The sequence below is a fragment of the Misgurnus anguillicaudatus genome, chromosome 15 (genome assembly GCF_027580225.2).
Source record: "Misgurnus anguillicaudatus chromosome 15, ASM2758022v2, whole genome shotgun sequence".
Lineage (NCBI taxonomy): Eukaryota > Metazoa > Chordata > Actinopteri > Cypriniformes > Cobitidae > Misgurnus > Misgurnus anguillicaudatus.
This window is the reverse complement of record NC_073351.2, coordinates 10,453,897-10,473,290: the sequence shown is the minus strand read 5'-3', so window position 1 is coordinate 10,473,290 and position 19,394 is coordinate 10,453,897. Positions and strand designations below refer to the sequence as shown.

The window sequence follows — 19,394 nt, the reverse complement described above, 5'->3', positions numbered from 1 at the left end:
TCTGCGCCGTGACATGATTGACAGCGCAGTCGTCCAATGGAAGACGAATACGTTTCTCCGTTACTTTAGCAACGCACACCCACCAGGAACTGCAAGGCTTTGTCAATAATGTGTTTGCCTACATAATTGTTTTAATATTTGTTATTTTTGTATTTATGAATTAAGCATTTTAAAGTAGTATTACAAAGGTATAAAGTATAGATATATGTGCGGGTAACACAATACAACATTCAACAGTAAAACGACCTTTGTTCTAATGATAGTATTTGCACCGCTGAACTTTGACCTTATGATGAAATATCCCCATTAGACCTGCCCGCAAGTCATATAATTTTTAAAGCATTACACTAACTTCTTTACCTTTTGACTGCTTTGTTAACAAGTGCACACACCCACACGCACGCGCGCGCTCACACACACACACACAAAGAAAACAAAAATACTTTAATAGGGACAACTAGTTTGTTGTGGTGGAAATTACATCACAATAGTTTAACAATCTTAAAAAGCTGACAAATCTTTCTCACAGTGAATGAATGCATCACAACAATGCATCTTTTTCCGGTAAAGTAATAAGTTCTATCCATGCAAGATTTATTTGGAAAGAAGCAATAAAGTGAAATGAAGTAAAAATTTAAGGTGGGGTACATTTTTGAAAGGTTTTAAAGTGACCTTAAAATGACATGCCCACAGGTATAGAAAACTGGAGAATAACCAACAAAACACAAAAACAGTTGCCTCAAGCTCTGGTCTGTTGTAAGTGTTTAATACTTGTAAAATGTAAATAACTACAGAGAGATTTTACAATTTTATATTTTATTTATTAAATAAGACTTTTCTAAATAAAATATACTGGTACTTAGAAATGAGGTTGCTAAACACTTAATGATAAACTTATATTGCATACATAGGTTAGCAGATTATCTTTTAAGGTTTATCACTTTAAACCAACCCATTTTAACAGTTAATATTACACATCATTTATTGAATAACTCATGTTTAGATCGATGTGAGACTATATAGTTATAGTCATTATATAGTTTAAAAACTGTAAAACTGCAAGCCTTCATTACATGAGAGCGCAAAACGGTTGTCTTGATACGTCAATTATCTTGCCATATTCTGGATTTTCAGCGAATTGGATTGTTTCTGCAGCTTTGAACTCTTCAAAAATAATGATCTAAAAATTGAACAAAAGTGTTACACAGATTAAAAGAACGATACTTATTGACACATTTGATTTTGCATAAGAGGAAGTCCAATGTTTATTTGCCTCCATATTTACATGTGCATACAGTACTCACCTGGTTATCTCCTTGTCTGAGCCAGGGACCGGGGAGATAGAGAGCTTTCTGAGGACCAACTGACCAGTGGCGTCCAAGATTTTGCCCGTTTACGAAAACAACACCTTTGCTCCAATTCTGAAGGAGAAAAACACAAAGTAACATTTTCTCTCAAACGCATCAAGCACGCATGTCAATTTATTTTGTGAAAATTCACTGAAGAATTACTGGTAGCTTCACAAAGGTATCTGTGGGTTCATCGACAACCAGGCTTCCTCTGAAAAATGCCGGGTATGAGGGTTTCTTACCGACAGACACCCATTTCAGTGTCTCCACCCTGAGAAAAACAAACAGACTTAGTGTTTCTGTGTGGGCCTTTATTTATAATATCTTTTTTTTCAAACTACAGTCTCAGATGTCTGTATTTTTAACAGCAAATTATAAAACAACCTGTTTATGTAACTGGGCTTCATATCCAAGCAATGCATAGTGAATTTCTTTAGAGGTACATCATCCAGAGTTATATCTCCAACAAGACCTGTATTGATGTGTAAAAACATAAAAATATTAAATGTGGCCCTCATAGGATTATGTTCTCAATTGAATTAACCAAATGAATCAGAACTGAATCTAGTTTTTAAACCTCCATTTATTATATACAATGTGGCAACTACACTCTAAAAACGTTGGGTTAAAATTAACCCAACTTGGGTTGTTTTGCAACCCATCGCTGGGTTAATATGGACCAACCCAACGCTGGGTTATTTTAAATTGCTTTCATACCTTTCATTGTGGTGTCTATAAATAACAAAGCATTGATTTAATTAAAAAAGCATGTTTATTGCACATGAACAATAAAAGAGTACATAGCCCTACACAAACAATCACATTTCTGATTTAAAAAAATGTATATTTACAGATGCCCAGTTAACATTACAATTAGATCAAGTAAAAAGTTGTACAAGTAAGGGATAATGTATTGGCAGCAGGTTATCACAAAAAAGCCCCAACAGTTTCTTCAGGACAAATATCACGAACACATTGGTTTAATCATTTGTAAATTTAATGTCGGACATGTCATTAATAGAAATTGACATTAAATTTTTGTTTACCTGTCAAAATGATTTACAGCATCTGAGTTTTTAGTTTTTAGCAGTAGTAGAATGTCACGACTGGCCAATCAGAATCTAGCATTTTAGAGAACCGTGTAATAAGAAATAGTTAATGTAACAAATAAGATCAACACAAAGTTGCACAAACAGTCAACATATGATCAACATGAATCACCTTAGCATGACAAATGAAATAACTGCACAGACTTCTTACAAAAGGGAATTCCGTTCTTGGGAGTTTCTAAACAACGGTCTGCAAAAACACCCATACTGATGTGCACTGCTTAGTAAAATTAATGTCCAAAACATAAAAAAAGTTTAAAACATGTCAACATCAGCAAGGAGGGTGTATTGCTGGAGTGACTGTCTTTCAAAAACAACGAAGGCTTGATGGCAGAGATCGCCATCTTCCAATCCAAGGACAAAAGGGAATGGTTTTGTCACCTCAGCCTCTCACAAGAATGCAATCATGTTGGTCCCAACCTGTTGAAAACAGACAAACACTTGTTAGAACGGAAGCAAAGACTCTAAATGCATGATGCAGCATTATTATACAAAACCAAACAATTCATATTTCATACACACAAATGTACCATCTAGTTTAATTGTCATGAAATGTATACATTTATGTTTTATTTCAATAACCTTACAATATAACCTTTCTTCATGCCAATAACTCAGATTCACAGTAATTATAGATTCTGCCACATCACTTTACCTGACAGTAAGCCCAATTTTCAGATTTCACAACAATCTGCATCCTTGCCATTATTGCTTAATATAGCCAACACTTTATGTAACACTTTATGTACAGTGCTGGACATTAAAGTTTGTCCCTAAAGTTAATGTTTTAGATGTGGAAGTGTAAGACATTTTTTCTTTTTAGAGTTTTAACTCTATTCCTACTTGTAAACACATCTACTTGCTAGTTTACCAAATAAATATTAAATGTTTTAGGTTGCTACTTGCTAGTTTACCAAAAAAAATTAAATGTTTTATGTTGCTTGCAAAGCAAAGTGTGTAACACTTCCATTACTTACATGTAGACTTAAGATTTTTTTCCACTTTTGTAGACAGGAGTTGGAATATCATCATGGGGTTCTGTAGAGATTAATGTTTATGTTAAATTAGTAACTTCATTTCATAATACTCAGCAAACAACTTTGTATTCTCAAGTGTACCTGGAGGTGATTTGTTGATGTTCCTGGATGGGAAGTTGCAGGATTCTGTCTGTAAAATGCAGTGCCCAAGTTTCAAATAGCTTTTCGGCATGGTCAGGTACCGTTTGAATTTACCAGTAAATACAAAAATGTGCTGTTCACACACGCAGTGGCGTTCCGCTATTTTACCAGTAAGACATCATTCACACATCAGTATCAAAATACCGGTAAATGCGTTGAGAAAGCGGAAGTACCTGTAGCACGTGGCGAGCTCAGTGTTGTATTTGTAAACAATCCACGTCGTTCATATCCACGGTTCGTAGTTTGCTGTTTTCTGTGGTAAACAGTCGCGAAGTTGCTCATGACCAAACAACATTGAATGAGACGACGTCAAACCGAAAATGCGTTTTTAACAACATTACTGTTTGCACGTTAGGCTTCACAGAGGGCGTGCTAAGGACGTCGGCAATTCGGCGGTAAGCTGTTTTAAACAACTTTGGTCAAGAAATGTGGACACAAACTTCAGGTGTGCTGAACTTGTGTGTGGAAACGTCCGTAAACAGTGCGGGGGTAAACGCGTCATCTGTATTAAAACGCTATGATTGGCCCGAAGCTGTCAGCACGGTCTGACGTCGTCCGTTCTAAATGCCGGTAATCCTATAATGTTCGTTCACACATAGCGCTTACCGGTAAATTACTGGTAATCTTACAACCTGTCTTACTGGTAAATTGGGAGCACTGATTTACCGGAAAGGTTCTGTTCACACATGATCTGTTAACTGCAATTTACCAGTAAATTACCAGTAAAGACTGTATGTGTGAAAGGGACTAAAGTGTAATTAAATTTTAAAATTGGCGCTCTCTTTACAAATTGACTGCAAATTTGAACATTATACATATATTCTCACCTAAACTTATCTTAAAAATACATTTTGTGAACTAGAGAAAGTAATATTGAGAAACGGCTATATGTATCTATTAAGTTGGCTTTGCTTCAAAATTACCCAACATTTAACCCAACGAGTTGGGTTACACAAAAACTACCCAACACTGATAAAACAACCCAACAAAATAACCCAACTGGCTCAACCCAGCAGTTGGGTTGAAAAAACAACCCAACGTTTTTTAGACTGTAACATCAAAGCTATATCCACCTTATAATACTACATTTGTATCTTAAGTAGCCTATCTGAAGAAGAAAAAAATAGTTCAAGATCTTTTTATATTAAAACCTTATATTTAAATTGCATATTAATATAATGTAGATTACAATAAAAAATATTTGACCAGACCCTTTTGTTGGCTGTCCAGGCCTGGACCATAGTTCACTCTCCCACAGTTCTCAACAAGCAAACCCAAGGTCATCTCACCCTGTACACAATCAAAATCATCATAAAATAACATCAATGCATAAATGCTAATCCAAACTAGGGGTGGGCGATGTTGACCAAAATTCATATATATGAAATTTTGGGATTAATAGTGAAACACGGTATATCTCTATATTTTTAACAAAGTGGGAAAAATCTAAATGGGCAGGTCAAATGTCTGCCCTTAGGGCAAAGAGGAATCCCACTCGGAAAAATACTGACAGTGGTGGCCAGTGACTTTTCTTCTGAGGGGCGCAAATTCAATGTATGTGTTTGGCGTGTCGTGTGTGGCTTGTCATGTTAAAATATGTGTTTGTTGTGTCAGGTGCATCATGTGTCATGTCAAAATACCTGCCCGCCGCACACACGTCGAAAGGGCTTATGACAAAAGACACACTCACGTTCACAAAATACTCGCAAGACACTCACTTAACAGTAAACTCTGATTACACATGAGATTTAACGCGATTTTTGTCAAAAGCGAGCGTCTCTTTTATCATAAACCCCTCCGAAGCATCCGCAGCAGGCATGCACCTTGACATGACGTGTGATGCACATAGGTTCACATGACGTGCCGAACACATATTTTCACATGACGGGCTAAATACATGTTATGACGAGCTTCGCATTTGTGCATCCTCGAAAAAGTCGTCACCGGCCGCCACTGAATACCGATATATTACAAACACTCAATGTACCGCCCAGCCCTAATCCAAACTCCTCAAATTCTGTTATTCTACATGTCAAAGATGGCAATAAAACCTAAAATATCCCTTTAACGTTTATACCTTAACATGACATATTTTAATCTTCTGAGTCCTATAGTCCAAAACACCAATGAGTTCTCTGTCAATAAACACCTTCAAAAGACATCAGATCAATTATAACACATTCCACATTGCTTTACATATAAAATTGCTCAGTGTTTTATTATTTGTTATATTTATCCATAATAAGATGAAACGTGGGCCAAGGCAGATAGGAAATGATCTTACAAGAGCTCTGTCTCGGACATGGTTCCTAGAGTTGAGTTCTCCACCCGAATAAATGTCTGTTTCATAGAGTGTGTAACCATAGGACTGACCATTGTTGTGATTTGCTGGAAGGTTCTCCATGCTGATGGGATCATCTGCTTTGAAATGCTATTGGATGAAAAGAGCATAGTCATGTGTCAAAAACACATTGTTCATTGTTAAAAGCGCATGATAATGGCAATCCGGGTTCTTACCGTTTCCGCACACTGAAGAGTATCCCATAGGGAAATGTAATGTGTTACAAACACCGGCTCATATGATCTCCTGCTCTGTATGGGTGGTGGCTCTGAAAAGGGCTCCTCTGTTTATAGATAGAGATTAAAATCTGTGGTTCAAAATGTTTATCTCCACCAATATTATTTATTTTTATACCACAGGGCTGCTTTATTTTGATTGGTTGAGAAATGTTTCTCAGATATGCATTATTTTTTTCGATAAACGCACACCTAATCTGTCAAATGTAAAAATAACCACCAGAGCAATGTCTTTTGTAACCGTGTTATAAGTGGAATAATTGACTCCGGCCCGTTGAATTATTCACAAATAATGCACACCCACTCCGCTTTGTGCCGCATTACCAGTATACCATTCATCCCACCACCAGGTGGCACCCACTCCACCAACAGGACTATGTACACTCACTCACTGCTTCTGCATTCACTTCCTTTTCTGTGTGTATTTAACTTTGCCATTGGCTCATTTACATTGCTAAGTATTGTTAGTAGTAACTTGCATTACCAAGCATTTCATTTTATTGCCATTGTTTCATATGCATGTTTTGGATTTTGGCCTGTTTTTGGATAACATCTTTGGATTACCCTTTTGTCTTGTTTGCTTGGTTTGTCAATAAACTTCTGCACTTGGATTCTACCACAGTCTTAGCACGTTACATTAACACCTTGGGTGTGCATTATTTGCGAATAATTCAACGGCACGTCCTCAATTATTCCATATACGTTTAACCAATAAGGAGTAAAGTATAGAAACATACTGCTGTAGGTGCTCAGCAGGTTCCTCAAGAGATGATATTTGACTGTGTAATCACCACACTCTGTTAATGGAGCATCATAATCTACAATAGGAAGAACATAGAAGAGAATTCACCTCAAGAATAAAACAAAATATTTACACATAAGCCCTGTGATCATGATGGTTAAAAACACCGAACCGTAGCTGCTCGTCTGTGGTTCGTAGGTGCCAAAGTCAATCGCTCCGTTCATGAAACCAAAGCTGGTTCCTCCGTGAAACATATAAAAGTTGATGGAGACACCACGATCCAAAAGTTCCCGTACTGTAGAGATCATTTCTGTCACAACATACAAATGCATTTCAAAGCAGAAATGAATTCAGACTATTATAGAGAGGGAAGTAGACCATACAGAGGGGATGGATAATTTGTCACACATAGACATTTCATGCATTGTGTCACAAATACACTATAAAGCGAATTAAAATCCTACATGTAAATTTCATCAGGTAGACCATTGTCGTGTTGAAATCACATACCTTGTGCATCAAAAACATGATGAGCTTCTCCCCACACATCAAACCAACCGGACCAATACTCCATCACCAGCAACGGCTTCTGTGGCTTCAATACAGATCTCTCATTAACATTCATTATTCAAAACAAATTGTTTTCTTGAAGGGATTTTCCTCTCTCAAAGCAGATATATAACATCTTACGCAGATTATTTGACTTAAATGTAGACATAGCCATAGTAGTCACTTGTCAATGTAAATAAATGATTCAAATTTTCAATAAAAGAAATATTACTTCACTGACCTGCAATTCTGCTAGATACTGTACACCACCATAAGACAGTTTCTGTAGATTGACTGTCTGCAGGACTTAATCACAAAATATAACATATTATATATAGCATGATATACACTCACCTAAAGGATTATTAGGAACACGTGTTCAATTTCTCATTAATGCAATTATCTAATCAACCAATCACATTGCAGTTGCTTCAATGCATTAAGGGGTGTGGTCCTGGTCAAGACAATCTCCTGAACTCCAAACTGAATGTCAGAATGGGAAAGAAAGGTGATTTAAGCCATTTTGAGCGTGGCATGGTTGTTGGTGCCAAACGGGCCGGTCTGAGTATTTCACAAAAGTTACTGGGATTTTCACGCACAACCATTTCTAGGGTTTACAAAGAATGATGTGCAAAGGGAAAAACATCCAGTGTGCGGCAGTCCTGTGGTTGAAAATGCCTTGTTAATGCTAGAGGTCAGAGGAGAATGGGCCGACTGATTCAAGCTGATAGAAGAGCAACTTTGACTGAAATAACCACTCGTTACAACCAAGGTATGCAGCAAAGCATTTGTGAAGCCACAACACACACAACCTTGAGGCGGATGGGCTACAACATTAGAATACCCCACCGTGTACCACTCATCTCCACTACAAATTAGATAAAGAGGCTACAATTTGCACAAGCTCACCAAAAAACAGTTGAAGACTGGAAAAATGTTGCCTGCTCTGATGAGTCTCGATTTCTGTTGAGACATTCAGATGGTAGAGTCAGAATTGTCATCCTCTGATGGCTACTTCCAGCAGGATAATGCACCATGTCACAAATCTCGAATCATTTCAAATTGGTTTCTTGAACATGACAATGAGTTCACTGTACTAAAATGGTCCCCACAGTCACCAGATCTCAACCCAATAGAGCATCTTTGGGATGTGGTGGAAGGGGAGCTTCGTGCCCTGGATGTGCATCCCAAAAATCTGGACTGCAAGATGCTATTCTAACAGTATGGGCCAACATTTCTAAAGAATGCTTTCAGCACCTTGTTGAATTAATGCCACGTAGAATTAAGGCAGTTCTGAAGGCGAATGGGAGTCAAACACAGTATTAGTGTGGTGTTCCTAATAATCCTTTAGGTGAGTGTATAATCTATGACAGAAAGCTGTGACTAGAAAAGGACTGAAAATGATAAACAATATCTACAAGTGCAAAGAAAAGTAACATCAGGATATCTATATTGATAAGTTATGATGTGAATGTGAAGTATTTATTTATTTATTTTAGTTATTAGTTTAGTCAGATTATGTTTAAGAATCAGCCCACAATAGGCAAGTGCAGAATTCCAAGTCATCCCAAACTTTGTCTTTTAGCTCTTAAGACGTGAACATCCAAAAAGCATATGAATCACGTTAATGTGAAATCTATAAAATGATTTCCATAAGCTACCTCCATCCACCCCTCCACAATTTAACCCTTCCCGGTTGTCTGATGTCAGGAGAAGTTCAGTAATTCCCCGGGAGAGTAATGCCTGTTGATGAAGAGAAACGCAGATGTGTTTAGATTCAAAGCATTGTATTTAAAGTACTGGCTTAATGATAAAGATTTGTACCTCTTTAATAAATGACAGGTACTGCTCATCTTTTGCATATGAACCGTATTCATTCTCGACTTGAACAGCGATAACAGGACCTCCTTTTTTAAACTGCAGGTGGAAAAGAGCAGACGCTGTCATGACTGAAAATAAACAAATTAATAAAAACAAGACAACCAAACGACAGGTGCTTTACCTGGAGCGGTACGATTTTTGGGATGAGTTCATCAAAGTATGAGTTCACAGCCGTTGTAAAACCAGAGTAAGTCGTCCTTAATTTTATATTTTTATCTCGAAGTAGCCAGCTGATTAAAAAAAAAGAAAAAAAAACATTAATAAAAAAACTGGACCAGAGAACAAGACACACAAACAAGTGTTTGAATTAAGGGGGGCTGGGGTGGTCCCGTACCCCCTGTAAAGCACAAAAGGTTTTTATTAAAATTTAAATATTACATGAATTAAAAATTCTCGTGTTGTGCATGCCACAATGCAATACTGTCCATTATTTGTCCCAATATTTGTTGCAATAAACTAATCCAAATGATTTCTGTCTAAAATAAATGTATCTTTCAAGTATCTGCCTGTTTTCTGGAGGAATTGGCAGATTGTTATATTTAGGATTGGGTTAGGGGCTTTAAAATATTTATTTTCAAACTATTATTTCACACTTATTTGAGGGGTAAAAAATGGTTAGGGTTTGAGTTACAGCTAATTTGGGGTTTCATTGATTAAAACGTAGATCCAGGATCACATCTTACTTTGTGAAATCACAGCGACCCTATAATGATGAGGGGGGTTCGGTGGGGCTTAGCTAGGGGACCCCAAATGATCTTTAATATAAATTGAACACTGACACAAACACCGTCACATTCAACACATTTACATCTAACAGGTGAGGTTCTGACCTTGGCAAACCACCCAAATCCCATTCAGCACAGATGTACGGCCCTGGACGAATAATAACCCATAGTCCAATTTCCTCTGCAAGACGAATGTACGCCCTTAAAACAAGCAAAAGCGTATGGATTTAATAGAAATGGTCGCTTTTGAAACATGACAGGAAATAAAATTGTTAAGGCAAACAGCATTGTTGCTTATACTGCTTTGTTGTTTAAACCTTTGTGCTACCAATGTTTGTATTAGAATGTAGCTAAAATGCAATTTATAGAGACCACAAAATAGAGAACCAAGAATATCCTAAATATAAATACGTCCAAGTTTAGAAACAGTGCTCACTCCAAATCCAGCTGCTGGTGAAACTGATAAACTCCTCTTTCAGGTTCATGCAGATTCCACGGCACGTACCTGAAAGACAAAACTGATTCAATGCTTTATGAAGATTTGATCAGAAAAAAATTTAATTGATTTATATGTCAATGTCTTACGTGGTGAGAGTGTTGAGACCACAGGCTTTGAGTTTCAACAGCCGGTCTCTCCAGTGCGCCCTAGGGACCCGAAAGTAATGGATTGATCCCCCCAGGATCCTAAATGGTGCTCCTCCTAAAGTGAAATGGGTTGAGTCTGCATTCAGTCCCTCTTTCACTGACATTATCTGCAAGAGCCAAAAGGTTCAGAAAACTAGTTTTAGAATATTAACAAAGTATAAATGGATATAACGAAACAATCTGTAAATCTTACCAAAGGCATACAAAGCAGTGGTAGAGAAATGAAAGCAAGTCAAAGCAGTGAAGCTGTGGCCACTGTACCAACTGAATCAATGAAGCAATGCCCAGAATGATTTGATACAAAGCGAACAATGCAGGCTTTGTTGTAAAGCACAAACAAACATATACTGTAGTCCTACAGTCGTGGTGGTTTGGAACTTTTAAACAAAACAAAAGTAAAAACATATGATAATAGTTTAATCTTTCATTTTAACAAAATTATGAGAAAGTGATTCAGAAATTGTCACTTCTTTAAGATTCCTTAAGATCTAAGAGCTGATCACTGAAAATCATTTATAACTTTATGTTGTTCATGTAGCTTTGATTGACTTACTTAATATGTAGACTGTCAGAAATAATGTTATAATTGGAATGGTACCCTTTTATGTACCATTTAGGTACAGATATGTACCTCTGAGGTACCAATATGGTACCTTAATTTGAATGTGTACATAATTTGCAACTAAACAATAAGGTAAAGGTCTAACAAATATTAATAAATTACATTATAGAATACATTAACGCTAAAGAACAAATTAACCTAACAAAAAACTGAGCAAAATTAACCGTCAACAAAACATTTTATGTAAGCAATAAGGTACAAGGCGGAGTGCCTGCAACCCCTTCAGCCGTTACTTATTCACGATACAGCACTTGCCTCGAGTACCTTATTGCTTTTATAAAACGGTTACACAATATTAAAGTAAAAAAAATATTAGTGCAACTTTCATGAAGTTAAATCAATAAAAGCATTCCTTCTGCTAGAAAAAATAGTCCCTGACTGCGAACAATAACATGAAAGCTCAAATAAAAACAACAAACTCAGAGTCATATAAAGAGAGAGTTACGAAACGCTTTGATCTCGCCGCCGCGTGGTCCCGTGATTCATGTAACGTTCTACAGTTCCAAACCAAGCAGGGCTGTCAATCTGTTTGCATAGGTTTTCAGCTATTTTAGGTAAATATTAGCTTGTAATGTGAATTGATCATTATACTAAATATGCTTATACATTTTTTTTTAATAGGCAGTGATGGAAATACAGTAAATAAGTTAATAAAGATAAACAGTGAATGGTGACTCAAAGATAACTGTGGTTATCTATACCAACTACAGCAACACAGTTTATCTTTTATTTTTATAGCAAAAATATGGCTATGGCTATCAATCTTCTAAAAACATAATTCCTACACTTTTACTATATTAAAATCACAAAAAAGATCACCAACACGGTTATTTGTAACAGTGAAAGATAACAGAAACACACTAAATTCATATTTAATTGTACTTATAGTACACATTAAATGTTAATATAATTATACCTGATTTTCGAGGATACATCACTCGTATTACTTACCAAACACAATGAAACACATAGCAGCATTGTAAAGCAGTGTGACTTTCTAATGGTGCGTTTACACCAACCGCGGTAGAGGCGTGAAGCGTGAGTGATTTCAATGTTAAGTCAATGTGCAGACGTGTTGACGCGCGTCAGGAGGTTTCCGCCTCATTCACGCGAGCTTCACGCAAATTGAGCGTTGTGCGCGGTACGCGCGAATGGTGCTTTTGTGCATCTTGCGGTTCAAGCGAATTTGCGGCTGACGCCCGAGTTGAAAAATTTGAACTTTGGCGGAATTTTGCGCCGCGTTAACCAATCAGGAGCCTGCCTGCTGCCGTGGTGGCAGCCCCGCCCGGAGTTACTCACTCAAGCAGTCACTCGAAGCTATATGACACAAGTTGTTATTTCTATAGAGGAGACATGAATAAAAAGGACCTCGCTTGGAAGAGCGTCAATAAGGACTTTGGGCAACATCGTAAGTTGTAGTACACACTTCACTTTTGAGTCACGTGACGTTTATCGACCCGCGCCGATTATTTTCCCCCTATAGTAAGGTTACCCAATACAAACTGATAAATGCACAAGTAACATCAGTCATCTTGCAAACAGACACTCGCACAGCAGTTGCCCCTCCCACAAGAAGCGGATTTTGCTTCGGACGCGCGTGAAATGCTTGCTTTTTCCGCGCGTCTACTCCGCTCTACACGCGCGAATGCATTCAAAGTGTTCAAGCGGCAAACTAGGCGCGGTGGACGCGATTTTGAGGCCCAGGGCGCGTTTGGTGTAAACTCAGCATTATAAGGCATTTAGCTTGTCGCTGTTGCCCCCTAGTGTTACTCGTAATATATAAAAAAAGATAAGTATAAAGTAGATGGCCACCAGTAATAAAATATTAAACCATTAAATCTATATTATTCACACATTATACACAACTCATTTAAATATAAAAAATTTTCTAGTTATTATTAACGATAATCATTACCTACAGCAGAGTTCATAAAATATCACTGTTGACTATATTCATAAAATGTCTGGAAAATGTAAAGAGAAACAGTAATTTCATCGATTTACCAGCAGGTGTCATTGAAATGAATGGGCTTCAGTGCTGCGTTTGGAACTATGCGTCACTACCACCGATCTATATAAATGACCGGACCGCGCATGACGTCACACTTGTGAAGCCACCGCGCCGCCATGTTGGTATACCCAAACGTTCTATTAAACCAATGGACGTTATCAGATTTTAATGATAAAACATCACTTTACTCGTCTTCGTTTTTATATGTGAAGTTACCCTGTACATTATTACAACACAAACGTCCAAAGCATGTAAATAGTTATTTACTGAAAGTTGTACATTTTGCGTTTTAATCAGTTATTATACATTCATCTTCATGACAGTATCAGATCAGCAGACAGACCGCGGCATATTTAGTATTAATGACAATAAACGTGCTCATTCTGAATTCTAAATAAATAATCATACTTTGTACCGTATGTGCATGCAATAATTTGCTAGTTTTGTAATTATGTTATCTAAACTTACAAGTTACCTTAACTTATTTAGATAAATAACGCTGACCGTCACAGTGTAGCTGAATGTCAAACAAAACTTTATTTATACCCGTGTCATTAACAAATGCAACAGACACACTCACATTAACGTTTTTTTATAAATCCATTATCCTGCCCGATTAAAACATAAACATTGCAAATAACACCAGAATTAACAAATAATTAACGTACACATGTCCTAAAAATTAACCTTGTGTAACTGATACGCTGTAAATGGGGTAAATTTTGATCATGATTTTGAATGGAAGTCAATGACGCTCTCTGCCGGTTGGGTATACCAAGATGGCGGCTCGAACTCTGCGCTGGCTTCACCTCACGCAGTTACGTCAAGCGTTCTATGCGCAATCCAGTCATTTATATAGATCAGTGGTCCCTACATGACACGCTGTTACTTCTGCATTCCATTCTTACAAAGGACGTCTATGTGAGTGTTGTAACTCTATTATTATACGACTCTGAACAAACTGTTCTCAAACTTTGTCTCATTATATGTTTATGTGTTGCTAAGGGCGCAGTGATATTACATAGAACTGTTGGGTGAAGCGGTCATAGCAGTGTTTTATCGTGAATAAAGCACACCTATTGACCAATCAGAATCAAGGATTGGAACTAACCGTTTTATAATATACAATATATATACAGAGGGTAGATAACTTTTCCTTGTTTATATTTATATAATATATAAGTAAGGGATAATGTAGAGGCAGCCGGTAGTTATTGGGAAATAAGCCCCGACAGTGTGATCAGGTGTACAGACCTTCTCGTGAATCTTAAAATTGTTAAAGTCCCCCTAACCTAAAAAATGCACTTTTAAAGGGGACATTTCACAAGACTTTTTAAAGATGTCAAATAAATCTTTAGTGTCCCCAGAGAACGTATGTGAAGTTTTAGCTCAAAATACCCCACAGATAATTTATTACAGCATATTAGAATAGCCACTTTGTAGGTGTGAGCAAAAATGTGCTATTTTGGGTGTGTCGTTTTAAAATGCAAATGAGCTGATCTCTGCACTAAATGGCAGTGCTGCGGTTGGATAGTGCAGATTAAGGGGTGGTAATATCCCCTTCTGACATCACAGGGGGAGCCAAATTTCAATCACCAATTTTTCACATGCTTGCAGAGAATGGCTTACCAAAACTAAGTTACTGGGTTGTTATTTTTCATGTTTTTTTATGTTGATAAAAGCACTTAATTATAGCACTTAAACATGGAAAAGTCAAATTTTCATGATTTGTCCCCTTTACATGTGTTTCTATTAGAAAATGAGTCTCCAGTGTATGTGCAGAAACATCCTGTTATTATCATAGACTGTAAAAAAGATGGACGACGCCTGTTCGCTCTCTTCCATTGGTGAAAAGTGAAGCCGCCAGTTGCCCGATATGGCGCTGACATCTTGGGTCTTGAGTCTGCGCAATAGCGATTTCGGGACCAGTCATGCGCAGTAGTGAGCAGGAAGGGAAGGCGCGAAGTCAAAACCCCGCCCTCGCTCTCGTAGAATGCGCATATCACACGATATCACAGCTGTCAATCATGACGTGACACCACCGTTTTTATATCATTAAATAACTAACTAAACACAAACCTATTTTAAAAACAAACATTTGAATTTACATCAGCGTGATAAAAGCTACAGTAAATGACAGAAACCAGCTTCGGAAAAAAGATAATTGAAGTGTAATTAATTTTTTTAGTTGGTCTCAAGTCCCATTGAATAACATGGGGAGGCGGGCTTTATGACCTATACTGGGACCGGTCACTGGGGGGCGATCGAGACGTTTTGGCTTCACTTTTCAGGGCTTGTGCGGCACGCTTGGTTATTATACAAATCCATCTTTTCTTCTTTGTGTAATCTCCTTTAAACCGCAAAGTTAAACAAAATAGGCTGTTAGGGATCCCCTATCAGTGTGATGTCACATTGATTACGCCCCACCCATGACCGTTCACAGACTCCGCCTTATGAGCGCATAGTTTAACCTTCTACCAGAGACACACGTTTTGATGTAGTCCAAAGCACCTATTTTTCACACGCCTTAAGTTTAGGTATCTGTTTTTTTCTACTTTTGTTTCGACTAGCATAACTTTTAAATGGCTGGTAACATAAAATTTAAACTTTTTTAGCATGATGCTGTAGGCAGTGGCGTAGTGCAGGGTATACACAGGTATACAGAGTATACCCAGTTCTTTATTAGATGGCATGGGGTATACCCACTTCTAAATTCTAAACATTGATTAATGGTATAATTTTATAATGGTCCTTATGCTGAGAAGTGAAGCAGCAGCTAGATGTTGACGGTACTGGGCCGATTTTGGAGGGAACTATATAAATAGTACATGACTAGTCATGTCACTGTTTATAACACAGGGCAATGGGCATTTTAAAAAACACAAGGCAATGGCCCACTTTAAAAAAAAATGTGCATAAATTAAATTATAACCCACTTGCGCCACTGGATTTAGGCTTATATATATAACTGCGAAAAATTAAAAATCCAAATATAACAAAAAATAACAAATACTTTTATCTCTATTCCCGTCTAGCTTCTGATATTTACCTCAAACACGCCAGACTGAGGGGCAGCGCTCCAATTTATAGCGTTCCCCTTTGACTTCACGGAATCTGTTAAAGCACGTGGCGTCAGTTTACCAGAGCTGTTGATAAACCGAGTTGCAAGAAAAAACTGAGACTGGCATTGCTCGAAATGTCCGCATGCCCTAAGTCACTATTAATATAATCCAAAAACAAGCGAGTGATTTCGGAAACTGAGGCGTCGGATGTGCGGCGGGCGCCATCTTCAGCCGAGAAGCGAAAATTCATTCAAATGGACAAGCAGCGGAGTAAAAAAAATTCAAAAAATTGCGACGCCACGCAGACCCACATGCCTATGACATCACAGTACCGCGAGAGCGTTTCGAGAAATTATGTAAAGCAGTTTGCTTTCAAATCGCTCTTGCGGTACTTTGTTGTCATAGGCGTATCATTCTGCGCAGCGTTACATTAAGTCGAAGACAGTTGTATACTCATTTGCGGCAAAAAGGATTGAATAAGTGCACTCAGTAATAATAATTCACTATGATTTGGACAGCACTTAAAATGTCTGTTTTATCTCAAATAATGCACTTTAGGGTGTTGGTGTTTATTTTGGATACATGCTTTTTTGAGTTCATGGAGCGCATTCCAAACAATTACACGCTGTCAGCATGTTTAAATGGGTTTAAGACAACATTAACGACTAATTTTTTTTTACAATGTATTAATTCATTATGTGCATTAACTTTTAACAGACTACATTATAGAATACATCAACTGTATGTTTTTCTGGTTATAATTACTTTATGTTAGGCATAAGCTTACAAATGCAAGCAACTGCATAAATTAACCCAACAAAGAACTTTGCAAAATTAACCAATTACAGTCAACAAAACATTTTATTATACAATTTATATACTGATGGTAAATAACTTTGTCTTGTTTATATTTACATATTATTGAGCATTTATAAATGTATAACATCATCACATGTTTTGATGAAACTTAAGCATTTGGTCACTGAAAATGGGCACTCTACTGAAATGTACCTTACACATTGTAAAAGAGGTTATAGTTCATCTTGATTGTTGATAAGCAGATGTTTCACTGACGGATCATTAACATACATTTCAAAAAGAGCAAATCTGTGTTGTTTCCCTTGCTCTTTTCTTGCAACTCTTCCATCTGATGTCTCTATTTATGAGCCCAAAATTCTGTCAAAGTGTAGATTTTTCCAAACAGAGAGGGCTTCTGGTCATCTGAGATCTTGTTTGTTGGCTCTTGTATCTTTCTTACCATCTGAACAAACATACACACACAAACACAGGTTGAACTTATTCATTTAACCTTTACATGTAATTTGTTTAGGTCTGTACAACTAGAATAAAACATGGTTTGTCTAAAGCACCTTAAATTTTATACATTAGGGATGCACAGTGATTTAATGCTATTTTGTTTATATTAGCTTGTTATCAGGCCATTCCGACCTTAAAATAAGATTGTACATGCATGTAGGATCTGCAGTTGTTTTGAATTTAATTGTGTAATTTAAAAGAAATGATATTAGCCTTGTGAAATAAGGCTAAAATAAAACATCTGCACAAAAAAAAAAACACTAGACAGGCTGAATAAAACGGCAAAATCTCCCTCTGACAGTAGATGGCGCAAGTGGCATAAATATAGCCATGGTTACGACTCTACACAAAGCAGACAGTTTTAGCAGTAACTTGTATTTAGCATCGTCCACTTGTGATCCGATACACCAAAATGCATTCTAATACCAGGTGTGAACAGGGCCTGAGACTACATTCACACTGCAGTCAAAGTCAAATTTTTTGCTTATTTTACTCAAATCTGTCACATCAGTGTGAACAGCAGAAACCATATGAAATCTGATTTTTTTTCAATTTGAGCCACTTTCATACGTGGTTCTAAATAGGATACAGGTCAAATGTTTTGCAATACGTCCTCAGTCTAAACAGTCAAATCAGAATTCATGTGACTTTTATGTCATTCTAGATTGATATGCATTACAATTGCAGAAAAATGCTCCAACAGCTTTTTTTCAAAACCACTTAAAACATTCAAGACATTAAATATTAAAGGGGACATATCATGAAAAGCAGACTTTTTCCATGTTTAAGTGCCAAAATTTGGTCCCCAGTGCTTCTATCAACCAAGAAAATGTGTAAAAGATCAACCCAGTTACTTAGTTTTCGTAACCATTCTCTGCAAGCATGTGAACGAATAGATCATTGAAATTTGGCTCCCCTTGTGATGTCAGAAAGGGATAATACCACCCCTTAATCTGCACTATCCAACTACGGCACTGCCATTTAGTGCAGAGATCAGCTCATTTGCATTTTAAAGACCACACCCAAAACCGGCACATTTTTTCTCACCCCTACAAAGTGGCAGTTTTAACATGCTATAATAATTTATCTGTGGAGTATTTTGAGCTAAAACTTCACATATGTACTCTGGGGCCACCTATGATTTATTTTACACTTTATAAATGTCTTGTGAAACTTCCCCTTTAAGCTTCTGCTGCACATTAGCCCTTACTGCATTAAAGCGTAACTAAACCCTAAACAAACTTTTTTTTAGTTAATGATCTGTAAGAATGGGGCTTTATTAGTGCTGTTCATTGATTTTAGTAAGTTTTTTGACATTTGGATATAAAATGTGTCAATACTCCAATATATGGTGTAAAAACATCTGAGTGCTGCCCTCTTCAGGTTGAACGGTGGCTACTGCAGTTGAATTTTCCTATTGGATGTTGGGTCCAAAAATGTCTTGTGACGTAAGCAGGTTCAAGCTCACCACGCCCTTGTTACGATCTCACCACACACTTAGTTCGTCCCCTCTATCTTTGTTGAGATCTGCCCACTTTTCTTGCATTTTTCAAATATTGCCAGTGGGTGGAGTCAGACTCTGACCAGGGGTTTAGTTACGCTTTAACAACAGGTGTTCGACTTCATG

The 19,394-nt window shown here is 37.2% G+C and overlaps 1 protein-coding gene and 1 long non-coding RNA gene across 7 annotated transcripts; both read right to left on the bottom strand.

Moving 5' to 3' along the window:
* Positions 1 to 524: 524 nt before the first annotated feature.
* glb1l2 (galactosidase beta 1 like 2) lies at positions 525 to 16,658 on the bottom strand. Of its 6 annotated transcripts, none has more exons than XM_055174806.2 (19): positions 10,960 to 11,112; positions 10,696 to 10,862; positions 10,547 to 10,615; positions 10,216 to 10,311; positions 9,507 to 9,615; positions 9,329 to 9,421; positions 9,166 to 9,247; positions 7,746 to 7,810; positions 7,466 to 7,550; positions 7,128 to 7,265; positions 6,951 to 7,031; positions 6,154 to 6,260; positions 5,921 to 6,067; positions 5,714 to 5,785; positions 4,848 to 4,926; positions 1,734 to 1,821; positions 1,592 to 1,620; positions 1,305 to 1,421; positions 525 to 1,180 (listed from the first exon to the last, which is right to left on the bottom strand). In XM_055174806.2, exons 2-18 carry the CDS (start codon positions 10,857 to 10,859, stop codon positions 1,309 to 1,311), a joined length of 1,617 nt encoding a protein of 538 aa, XP_055030781.2. In that variant the 5' UTR covers positions 10,860 to 10,862; positions 10,960 to 11,112; the 3' UTR covers positions 525 to 1,180; positions 1,305 to 1,308. The 6 variants fall into 6 exon arrangements, with proteins under 6 accessions (XP_055030781.2, XP_055030779.2, XP_073709447.1 ...); XM_055174804.2 differs by having other exon boundaries at positions 537 to 1,180; positions 1,512 to 1,620; positions 7,466 to 7,544; positions 10,960 to 11,107; XM_073853346.1 differs by lacking the exon at positions 10,960 to 11,112 and adding an exon at positions 13,382 to 13,441 and having other exon boundaries at positions 540 to 1,180; positions 1,512 to 1,620.
* Positions 2,055 to 3,802, bottom strand: LOC129419646 (uncharacterized). Its single transcript, XR_008636602.2, has 3 exons — positions 3,577 to 3,802; positions 3,436 to 3,496; positions 2,055 to 2,878 (listed from the first exon to the last, which is right to left on the bottom strand). It is a non-coding gene; the product is annotated as an uncharacterized lncRNA (long non-coding RNA).
* Positions 16,659 to 19,394: the final 2,736 nt, after the last annotated feature.

Bases quoted from the DNA above. Each gene is read 5' to 3' on its own strand.
- glb1l2 (XM_055174805.2), bottom strand. The intron at 10,312-10,546 runs GTGAGCACTGTT...GCTTGTTTTAAG, and splicing joins CACCAGCAGCTGGATTTGGA to GGCGTACATTCGTCTTGCAG. The intron at 9,422-9,506 runs GTAAAGCACCTG...TTCCACCTGCAG, and splicing joins CAAAAATCGTACCGCTCCAG to TTTAAAAAAGGAGGTCCTGT.